At 31.7% G+C, this 12,310-nt stretch overlaps 1 protein-coding gene and 1 long non-coding RNA gene across 2 annotated transcripts; one reads left to right on the forward strand and one right to left on the reverse strand.

The window, feature by feature from the left end:
* Window positions 1-224: 224 nt before the first annotated feature.
* On the reverse strand, window positions 225-2,065 carry LOC111013214 (uncharacterized). The gene is made up of 2 exons (XM_022287622.2): window positions 1,682-2,065; window positions 225-688 (listed from the first exon to the last, which is right to left on the reverse strand). Exons 1-2 carry the CDS (start codon window positions 1,932-1,934, stop codon window positions 480-482), a joined length of 462 nt encoding a protein of 153 aa, XP_022143314.2. The 5' UTR covers window positions 1,935-2,065; the 3' UTR covers window positions 225-479.
* Window positions 2,066-9,474: 7,409 nt separating this feature from the next.
* On the forward strand, window positions 9,475-11,642 carry LOC111013278 (uncharacterized). The gene is made up of 2 exons (XR_015792962.1): window positions 9,475-9,698; window positions 10,751-11,642. It is a non-coding gene; the product is annotated as an uncharacterized LOC111013278 (long non-coding RNA).
* Window positions 11,643-12,310: the final 668 nt, after the last annotated feature.

The raw sequence follows: 12,310 nt of genomic DNA on the forward strand, positions 1-12,310 counted from the left end.
CCTATTGGTTCAAAAGGATTAGGATTAATTAAGAGGGAATGAGATCAAACATGATAGCCACCTACCTTTTTAACGTGTTTTAGTTGATGGCTTATTTATTATTTTTTTTTAGAATAAAAGAATTCATATTTTCCTTTCAAAATTACAAATTTACAAATAATAATTTAAATGCTCATAGAACAACTATTTCTTACCATATCGATCATTTGATCATAATTTAGAAGTACAAGGTTAAAAACTATTTTTCAGTATATTATATATTACAAACGTTGGAATGGAGATTCAAACCTACGACTTGGAGAGAGAGAGGATGACAGATGCTTAATTAACTTGACCTATACTCAAGTCATTATTTACGTGTTCTAAGTTGTTGTGAAATTTTATTCGATATATATGTGTCTTCACTTGCTACATATATACGAGAACGACAAGAAGTCTCAACTTTCTATCATTCACGAATATCTTGATTGAGGGCGTAATTATAACATGCAATAAAATTGTATGGTGTAACTCATGAGGGACTTGTTGAGCCATGTCTTACAATGACTGTTTCTCCTCTTTTCTTCTTCCATTTGATTTGACAATGTTTTCTGATCATTAGGAAATGCATGTGAAGTCCCTTGCTTTTTGCATAGCAGAAAGTGCCTTACTTGCTTTGATCTTCCTATAGTTTCCCTTGGACTTAGAGCTGTAGTAAGTTAAAATAAACATTCAAACCTCGCTACAAAAGATGGAAAATTAAAGACTTCTTTGGTAACGTTTTTGTTTCTTTAATTTTAATAAATAGAAATGAATTGCACGCATGACCCCAATATCTGTGAATTCAATTGTTTTATTTATGTTTTGGAATAAATTAGAAATGAGAACAAGAAAGAAAAATCTTGTTTTTGGTTGTTTCTAAGATCTCTATACAATTTTGAAAATGTTCCCAGAAAAGAAGAGATAATAAATATAGGGTCAGTTTGGTAACGTTCCCGTTTCCAATTCTGTTAAGAAATCTAAGTATTTTAGAACCAACTTTGTTTCTTGTTCTTCCTTTTTTTGGAACATTCTCACAATATAGAAATTTTGGGAACAATCAAAACAAGTTTATCTTTTCTTGTTCCCATTTCTAATTTGTTCCAAAATAAAAATAAAAATATTCTTTTATCATACTTGAATTCTTGGAGATTGAAATCATGCAACACATTTTTCTTCATTAAAAATAAAGAAACACAAACAAGAAACAGGAACGGGCTCGTTTGGTAACATTTCCATTTCTGATCCCATTTATGTTTCCTAATTTTTAATATAGAAAAATAGAATTGAATGACCCTAACACCCATAAATTCAAGGATGATCCAATAATTTTATATTTATGTTTTGTAATCAATTGAAAACGAAAATAAGAAACGAGAAACCTGTTTTGATTGTTTCCGAAATTTTTATACAATTTTGAGAATGTTTCCAAAAAAAATGAGAAACAAGAAACATAATTAGTTGCAAAATCTTAGGCGTTTCTTAGTAAAATTGGAAACAAGAAACAAGGAACTAGAACATTACCAAATAGGGTCATAGTTAGTGACAAAATGCATAGATTTCTTGACAAAATTGGAAATGAGAAACAAGAAATGAGAATGTTACCGAACAAACCCTAACAATATAATTTAACTTAAAAGGAAAGGATTGCATGAGAATCTACCTTCAACTCCATCGTTGACGCAGTAGAGAATAAAATTATCGACATTAGTTCCGAGAGCGGGAAGACGAGCTTGGCGAGCATATGCTACAAGAGTGGTCTTCATCACCTCGCAAACCAAATCATCTTCATTTACTACAAATCTAATTGGCCCTGTGCTTCCAAGGACGTTGATGGAGATCAAAAATCTACTACACTTCCCACTTGTAATCGTCTTTTTAGACTTATTTGATGTGTTTCTCTTCAAGTTCAACATACTAGTTTTCAAATCGAGACGAGACAAATAAGGGTCAAGGTCGATATGACTCGACTGAGCAGCTAACTTAAGGAAAGGACGAGGACGAAAATGAGGAGGGAGGCTAGTGTCGAGAAACCAAGACAAATGAAAGGAAGAAAAATGCATTCAAAAGATATATATATATATATATATATATATATATATATTCTTTGGTGATCTAAAACGCCAATGTGAATCAAAGCATCTATAGACTTTGAGTTTGTGTGATATTAGTTAAAGAAAGTAGGATAGGTTGGACAAATAGAATATGCTTGGAGAAAGGTGGTAAATAATGAGTAAATTTATGCCATCAAAATCTAAAAGTTTTCGTTTACGTAAATATGTATTTTTAAATATAGAAAAATTGAAATTTTACAGAAACAAAAAGAAAAAAAAAGGCATAATTCAAATCAAACTGGTAGGTAGGGATTTTTAATAAGGAGTATATGTCTTAAAAAGAAAGTTTTTTTTGTTCTTTTTTGTTTTTGAAATTTTGAAATTTTACAAAACTCGTATAATCTAAATTAAAAAAATTCAAAGATAAATAGAGAAATGTGGTAAATAATAAGTAAATTTAGCTATCAAAATCTAAAAGTTTTCATTTACATAAATATAGCAAAAATTTGAAATTTAACAAAAAAAAAAAAATCCAAATCAAATTTTTTTAGTTCAACACCATGATAGTAGGTAGGAATTCTAACCTCTAGTTTTTTTTAATAAGGAGTATATGCCTTAAAAAGACTGTTCTTTGTCTTTTGTTTTTGAAATTTTGAAATTTTACAAAAATCATATAATTTAAATTAAAAAAATTAAAAGATAACATAAAATACATTTTCAAAAAATAACACGCTATATTTGAAGAGAGAAAAAAAGTAGTAATAATTTTAACACTACATATTAAATTTACTGTCATATAATTAAAATTTTCTAGTCTTTTGTGGAGGTTGTATTTGTCAGGCGATTGTTTAATTCGTGACCCATATATTGTATGGTCAAAGAAGTTATTATAGGGGGCCCAATTAGTATATGGTTCCCTCATAGCCCTTCCACACTAAATAGGGTAAATAGTTTGAATCTTTTTTTTTTTCTCATTTTAATTTAGTTCTTGTTATTTTAAAAGTTTCAATTTAGCCTTTCAGTTTTAAGATTTCTTAATTATATATGTTGTTTACTGAATGGTAAAATTGGTTAATGATAAGGTTACATGATATGATATTTAGTGATTCGTAAAATTTTAGAAGATAAATTATGCCATATAAGAGAGGAAAGTTTTCAATTTCTCATCCAAATTAATCTCTAAGAAGTTGGCATTAAATTTTATTTATTTTATTTTAGGTGACTTAATATTACTCATCTAAACTTGTCTGGGACTCATTAATGTTATGTCAGGTAAGTTTATAATCAACCAACTTAATATTAACTGATGGAAAGTTCCTAATTAAAATTGTCAACATATAATGGACCAAATTTGAAAATTTTTAATTAATATAGGCTCAAATTGAAAGTTTACAGCAAAAATTGATACAAAAGTGTTTTACTCCTAGATGTCCAGTCGAGTACTACTGCATCTCAACGCATTTCGGTACGAAAACAAATAAGTAACGCTATCAAATACTTATATTTGTTATAAAATAAACAAAAGATAAAGACACACTAACATTGATTTTCAAGCAAGAACATAAAAGTACAATATTATACTTAATTAACCATAGAAAGAGATTACATTTGTTAGGGGGGGAGTGGTTGATAGAACCTCAGAATTTTAGGGAGATTTTGGCATGTCTTTCCTCTCGACGAGGACCCTTATACCCTGAATGTTCAATAAAAATGTTGAAGATAGGTTCCGGTCACTCTTGTCATGCTGTTGTTCTTAAGAGAACCTCCTCCTGCCAATATAAACATGATCGAGCCGACATTTTCAAGTTGAGAAGTTGAGTCTTATAAAAGACGCCACTTCACGAGAAAAGTTCTCGATGTGAAATCTGAACATAGCTCAACTAGTAAGTATTACAATCTCGAATATAATATTGAAATCGTGATAGAACTCAAAAGAATCAAAGACAAAAAGAACAAAAAACAAAAAACCATTAATTAGCGTCCCGTAACAATCCACTAAAGCATAACCCAGATGTTTTAATTACAAGGATTGGCGCGATTGTAGACGCCGCATTTTCCCTGCGGCGGCGTTTGGCGCTTCTTGTTGAGGCAGCTGTCGTAACGCGACGGCCGTTGACATACCGGCCGGTTGCCTCTGTTCGTATTGAGCGTTTGGAAATCCTTACCATAATTCAGCAGCATCCGCCCGATCTCCGATTCCATCAAGAACTCGGAATCGGCGATCTCATCTCCGACGAGGAATCTCGACGCGGCGGAGTCGTTAACGGCGTTGCTACTGCAACTGGAAGGGGCCGAAGTGAGGAGGAGAAGAAGAAGAATTGTGATCGCCATTGATGGTGCGCCCATGGTGTTTGAAGAAAGTCCCATGTGGAGGATTTTGGGAGATATGAAGAAATGGTGGAGACGAGAGAAGGAAGATGAAATTTATGGGGAACATGATTGAATTTGGCTGGGGGTCTTGTTTGGTAGGTGGGGAATTTTGATATTTGGATTCAATTTCATTTATTGTTAGATTGAAATTGAATGTGTGTGGTGTGTTTTTTTACTTTTCAAATTTCCAATATATTTTTTTAGCACGTGAAGTGGCAGATCGAACTCACAATTTCTTAGTTATTTGAAGATAGATGTCAAACAGAACTACTTCGCTAACTATGTTTAGATCAACAACTAAAATCATAACTTTAGTTTTATATTCTTTACTCAACTGATCTAGGATTTGTCTTTTCTAATTGAACTACACTCAAGTTGATAAATTTATAAGATATATGTAAATTATGCTAGATTTGCACTTCTCCAAAAAAAATTAGTCCATGAAAAAAAAGTTATAGTAATTTTAATAATTATCTATCATTAACATAATTACTTAAATTTTAACATGAATTATCATATAATAGTTTTAAAAGATTTGATACAAAACAGGGTCAATTAAATAAAATAAGGGTAGGTTTTTCCTAAAATAAGGGTAGATTTGTTGTACTCAAAAAAAAAAATAGATTTGCTAAAAACTTTAATGCACGACTTCGCTATAATATATCATACACCAATTTTTTTTTCATGCTATATTAAATCATCTATTAATTCAATTAACGTGTCACATCAATATTTAAGCAAAAAGTTTTACAACAATTACTTATTATTTAAAATTCAACGAAATGCAATTGAATTTTTTTAAAAAAATTTAAGAATTAAATAATCATGTAAAGAAATTAAATTAGCAAGAGAGAAATTACAGAAAAGATTTTTTTTTAGATGCACCACTACCCTTAAAAACGATCTCTTTAATAATAACGACCACTACCTAAAAGAAATATCCCACTTACCCACTTACCCACTCAGCCAAGTAACCCTACTAAAGCTAACTACAAGCACCATATAACATAAATCAGAATATTTGGACTAATTTTTAACATCAAAATGTAAGGACCAAATTTCAAATTGAATGAGTGGCCGTGAGTTGTGTTGAGTCACCAACAGAAGGGTCGCATCAGTGTTTCGGTAGAAGAAGGAGGTCGAGATCTCGAGGTTCTAGAGCGACATTGACAACCAGCTGTTGCGACTATTTGTGAAGTTTTTCACTCTTGTATTCCTAGGATTCTATTGTTGTAGTTCCTATAAGCTAGATGACTTTTGTCGAAACCTCTAGATTTGAGAGATTTGTATTACTCATTATTTATTCCAAAATTATAGTAGAACCTGTTGTTGCGGAGGATTGAACGTGGTTGGGCAAACCAATATAAATTTGTTTGTGTACTTTATTTTTTTAATTATTGTGGTTGACTTATTTTTCATTGACAAACCGTGGAAGGGAAAAATATTATTGATAAGTAATTTTCCTAACATAATAATAATAAAAGGTTAAACATGGATGTTTGGAGGCATATGAAAACGTTTTCTTCTCCTGATATTGTCACAAGTATTTGATAATTGGGTCATTCATAACATTACTATACCTTCTTTATTCATTGCGGCTCGGCTTGGTTACTCATTTGGCACATGTTTTGCTTATCGTGATATTGAAAGTCCTGGTCAGATGCTGGAAAATAGTAAAAACCACCCAAATCGTGAATAAATCTACAAAAAAAAAAATCACATATAAATATAAATCAATTAACTTAAGGTTTCAAATCAAATAAATTTACCTTGGATTTAAACTTGACCCACACTCAAAAGAACGACAGTAACTTTCAGTTAGAGGGACAGCGGCGAAGAAAAACGAAAAATACCAAAAAAAAAAAGCATATAAGCATAAATCAAGTAAAATAACTTTTAAAAATGAAATAAACTTACATGAGACTCGAACAGAACCAACTCTAGGCGAAATGACAAAGGAAATGGCGGCTACGAAGGAGAACTGAAAGACGAGTAGAGACCTAAGAGGGGAGAAGGAAGGAAATGAGGGAGAAAGAAATGGGGTGGGGTTTTAAACAGAGCCGTTTTGGAGTTGGGCCACGAAAATATATTTCGTCGCCGAGTGCCAAAACGACGCCGTTTCTTATGAAAAAAATGGCGTACACACCCTTCTTTTTGTTGGACGCTCAAATGGGGTGACGAAACAAAATTTGAGCGACGAACCATTTTCGAGGAATTTCGTTTTCGTCGCTTCCGTAGTGACGAAAAAATACTTTCGTCGCTATGGAAGCGACAAAATGTAATTTTCATCGCTTTTTATGCGACAAAAATAGTTATAGTCGTTCAACAAGAGAGCAGCATAATCATTGCTCCGCTATATTTGTAGGCTGGCTTATCACTGCACTATGACCTAAGCTTAGGGGTGTACACGAGTAAGGGATCTTTTGGGTATGATTAGGGTGATCGGAAAAAATCCCAAACCACGGCCCACAAGGGAAAATCCTATGTGAAAAATTATTACAATCACATAGATTTCTCTCCCCGACCCCAATTACACAAAACACTCTTTCAAAGCAAATACTTCAGTTAACTAGGGCTAGTATATCCCCTTTTGTACTTTTCCGATGTGGGACAACTTCTAGTACATGGAGACCATCCTTGTATTCTTCCGTTGTGGGACAACTTCAATTCCAATATTTTGCCAAAATCCAACGTAGGGTATACACGATAGATCCGAAGGAAGTGTGCAACCAATCCCAACCCAACCCCAACCGCATATGTTTTCAGGTCGGGTAATCTAGTTGCCTAAGTATGAATTTTCTTGAATATTTATAAACAAAATCTACCAACTTGATACGACAAAGATATTGACAACTGCGGCCGAGATGAGCAGCTGCTGCGGCAGAGACAAGCGATGTGGGTGAAGACGCTGCGAAGACAACACGGGAACGAGAGAAATTGAGAGAGATGATGGAGTGGTTGATTCTTCATTATTGCTTATATCTACTGCAGCGAAGATGATTCACTAGCTATGGAGAGAGGGGACGAGCAACTACTTTATCATGGTGAAGACGACTTGCAAGTTGCCAGGGAGGGAGAGTGAGGGGAGGGACTTGGCTGAGGAGATAAAATTAGAACATAGGTTTTGTTTGATTGGGTTGAACCGATACAAAATCTCCTCAACTCACAAACGGAATCGGCTTTTCGATTCTACAAATAACCAACCCAAATCAAACCAAACCAAATCTTACGAAATTGGTTGGGTTTTTCAAGTTATCGAATTATTTGAATACTCCTACATAATTTGTTAGTCGACGCTAATCTACCCTAAGATGTGTGCTTTTTATTTGTAGACTAAAACATGTTTCAAGATAGATCTTCCAAGTTGCATCACCCTAAGACAGTTTCCTCTATCTTCATTATGTGTGCTCATTTGAATAATGACTTTTTTGTAAAATGGACTTTCTTCTCTTTCCCCTCTCAATAGACAAAGCAAGACTAGGTATGATCAAGTTAGCATACATATTATTAAATATTATATTAAAGAAAAAGAGAAAATCAAAGAAAAGGAGAAAATTGAGTAAAATAAGTAAGGGTAGAAATTCGATCTGACGATCTACTGATTGAAAATAGGTACTAATTATAGTGAGTGAGTTAAGTTCATGTTGGCGACCCGTAATAACACATTAATATATTATCTTTTAAAAATTTTATTTTTTGATATTGCGTGTATTCTTTTTCCATGTTCGGTGATGATATTTTGATATTCATATAGTTGTATTTTTTTAATTCACTTTATGTATGGTAATTTGTCCATAATTTTAATTTATAATTAATGGTGTTTTCAACGCTCATTATTAAATTTAAAATTTACTTTTCTAATTCTTTTATTTATAGAAAGAAAAGTTCAAACCTTGCAAATGGGTACCTTGATATTACTGCAAATGAAATTATTTTATTTTGCTAGAACTCCCAATGTTTAGTTTTTTCTTTTCTCGTTAATCTTCTTTATTGAAAATATTTATTAATTTATAAAATAAATTTACATAATTTAATTGGTTAAAGTTTTATTTATCTTTATATTCTACCAGTCTCACATGTCACTAGTTCAACTATTTGAAAAAAAAAAAAAGTTAACGTATCATTCTTAGAAATAAAATTCCAGTAATAATATAATCTATCTTATAGAAATAATAATAATAATGCAATCCATTATTTTGTGCAAAAGATTTATGAATTTCTTCCAAAAAAAAAATTCTATAGAATATATTTCTGAGTGAGGTTTAGTTTCCTCGATAATTTTATCTCCATAGTAAATTCTAATCTCCTCTCCCATATTTTTTATATGACATTTCAGAAAAAGACTTTAAAAAAATATTAATTAACCTCCTAAACAAAACAATTTCATATATTTAAATACATAAGTCAACTCTGTCACGTTGACCCTTTCTTTTTTGAAATATATATATATATACACACACATAGATTTTTATCCTATTTTTTTCCACCTTAAATTTTACATTAAATAAAATTTGAGTCATTTTAATAAATTTTTATGGTGCATTTAATAAAATTTTATATAACCTCCCTAGGTATTAATTTAAATATCCAAATGACTTTAAAATTAGATTTAAATTGATGTTTAGTCTATGACATTTTATTTTATTTTGATCTCTAACCATTTAAATATTTTAAAAAAAATTTCAAACTTCATTATTCTTTTATTTTCATCTATAAATTTTTAAATATTCTATTTTATAAGTTTCTAAACTTTACTTATAACTACCACGTTAATTTTTAATTAGTCATTTAACAAAAATTTAAATACATGGTGAGACCAAGCCTTGCAGTAAATCAACAAAACACGTATTTATATTAATTTATGTTAAATAATTTTTTATGCCAAGTTTTAAATAACTATACAAGTTAGACTAAGTAAGAATTAAATTTAAAAGATTATATTAAATAACAAGTAGGTGAAAAGACATCAATTCAAAACATTTAAAAAAAGGATGAAAAAAGCAGCATGAATCAAATGACATTATATAAATTATGCTCATTTCACCATAACAAAGACACCACCATTCTTCCTCCTTTCTGATCATCTTCCTCTGCTTGATCCTCCTCCACCGCCACCGACACTGAAACCAGCCACGGCTATGGCCACAGCAGCAGTGATGATACCTACCGTTATGGCGCTTGCAATTCTGCTGCCCAACCCGATCGATTGTGATGCTCTTACAACTTCCAAACGACTCCTCAACAACGAAACTTGGGGTGAGTTTAAAATAATTTTTCGACAGTGAAAAGTGTTTATAATTCTATATAATATATATATATATATATATATATATATATATTTATATTTATATAATTTTCTTATAGACTCTTCACTTTTTCGAAATTTTGAGGGGTTTTTTTTCAAATAAATTATGCTATTTGTGTTGCCTCTTGAAATAGGCTGTGTTTGAGGTTTCAACTCCTATTTTCGTAAAAGGTTTTGGATTTTGTAGGATTTCAAAGAATTCTAAGGTAAATTACTGATGTATCCTTCTCTGTATTTTAATTTTAGTTAAATTATAAGTTTAATCGAAGTCAGTTGAACTTTTAGAGTTGTATGTAATAGGTTTTTAACTTTAAGGTGTGGTATATAAAAGACATCTAAATTTTTACCATTTTTTTTTATCTAACGTGTTCTTTTAACTTTAAAAGTATCTATTCAATCTTAAACTTAATTTCAATTTGTATCTAATAAGTCTCTGGGCTATTAGGCAAATTTTTTTTTTAAAATTTACGTATCTATAGATGTAAATTTTAGTATTTTGTCTAATAAGACCCTGACCCTCTTTCAATTTTGTGTTGATATAGGTTTATAAAATTTTGAAATTATTTAATTTAATAGTCTAATAATGTCTATATTATTGAGATACATATTGGAGTACACTTTTTTGGAAGTTCAAAGACGCATTACACACAATTTAAAAGTTCTATTAATTGAAAGTTTATATTAGTGAGCTTTTCTTCCTTGTTTTTTTCTCCCTCCCTCACAAACATCCTAAAAAAATTAATTACATATATTTAAAAAATTCATTCCAAACGAGATAAAAAAAAATTTAAGTTATTTTTAGTATTTAAGATTATTGGATAAAAGTGCTTCTCTTAAATACTACATTTTGTGCCAAAACAAGCATAGCTTAGTAGTAATTGGAATATATCTCCAACCAAGAGATTGTGAGTTCGATCCTCCATCATCACATGTTGTACTTGAAAGAAATGTACCTTTTGTTTCCAAAAATCATCTCAAATTCACTTGCAACTGGATGTCCTAGGAAACCACAAACGTCTTATCGGAGATGAAGACATCGGGTCGGAGTTTCTAATGGAGTTGCACCTGAGTCGGATTTTGGCAGAGTCTCTAAGGTTCCAAACTATGACAACCCCGAACGCGAACATGGGTTCGGTGCGGGACTGCGAACGGCCACCGCGCTACGACAGCTGCCTTGGCGAGAAAAGGAATACACCACCAGCGGAAAACTGTGGCACCTTCAACCGCGCCAATCCCTGTTAGAAAAAAGACAACATATAGTAAGGGTCGGAGATTCGACAGCTTCATAATTATGATATCTTAGATTTACAGCTTCTTATAAGGAAATAATTGATCAAATTAGGTTGAATATCAATTCGAACTATTTTCAGCAGGGGTGGATTGTGTGTTGACACGACACATGAAAAGTATGTGATACGTGTGTTGTTTCAAGCCTTAGGACGAATGACATCTCAAACACGAAAGATAGAAAGTAACCCCAATGTCGTTGGAGTCCAAATTATAATCTTGTCATCCATCCCTAAACTAGAGGATACAGCTTCTATGAAAGCTCGCACCTCGCTACTCCAGTACCACGCTCCATCTTGACCTAGGAAATCAGAAACTCTTACAAGATGATACTTGAGAGTAATTAGATGAAGAACTCATACTCCATATCTCTGCACTAAAGGACTCAAAAGGAAGTTAGGACTAAAACCATACAAACTATTTGCTGACCGTTGCCCATAACATTCCTAACAAAGAGACGAAACCGATTTCAAACATTGAGGATAACCTTCCAACCCCAAGAAGAACTCAAAGGCGGCTTAATTAACCGAATGCGACAGCACATAAAAATGTTGAAAATTAAAATTTCTTAAAAGTAAAGGTGCAAAATATATATTCAATTTTTTTTCTTTTCTGAGTTCAACCAAGATGTGGGGATGAAACTTTCAGCCATCAGAAAAAAAGACTAAAAAAACTTATGCACTTATCTTTTTTTTTTTACAACAAATAAAGTTGGGAGATTCAAACAGTCAAATTCACCATGTTTTTGGTCGAAGACAAGTACCTAAATTGGTTCAACTACGTACATATATTTATCTATTAAGTTACAATGGGAGAAATTTATAATGTAATAAAATTTATATTTAATAAAGAAGTAGTAGAGACATCAAATCACTAACATTAAAAAAATATGATAAAACAACGAAGACGAATAATGAATAGCAATTATTTGACATTATAAAAATAGGCTCATTACCCACAACCAAGGACACTCCCATTCTTTCTCCCTTCCCATTTTTCTTCCTCCGCTGCCACCGCCATGGCCGTCGCCGCCGCCGCGCTGATGATACCCACCGCCGTGGCGATCGTGTTTCTGCTTCTCAGTCCAACCGGTTGCATTGCTCTTATTTCTTCCAACGATACTTCTAGTAAGTTTGAATTTTATTTTAGAGAGAAAAAAAAAGTAGTTTTTGAGTGCAATATGTTTATTAATTACTTTTCAAAAATATTTTTTTGAGAATTTCAAAATGGGTTAAATTATAAATATACTTGTTATTATTTGGACATAGTTATTGAT

The sequence above is a fragment of the Momordica charantia genome (assembly GCF_013281855.1).
Source record: "Momordica charantia cultivar OHB3-1 chromosome 8 unlocalized genomic scaffold, Mcharantia_2.0 BLBB01000008.1, whole genome shotgun sequence".
In the NCBI taxonomy this organism is placed as follows: domain Eukaryota; kingdom Viridiplantae; phylum Streptophyta; class Magnoliopsida; order Cucurbitales; family Cucurbitaceae; genus Momordica; species Momordica charantia.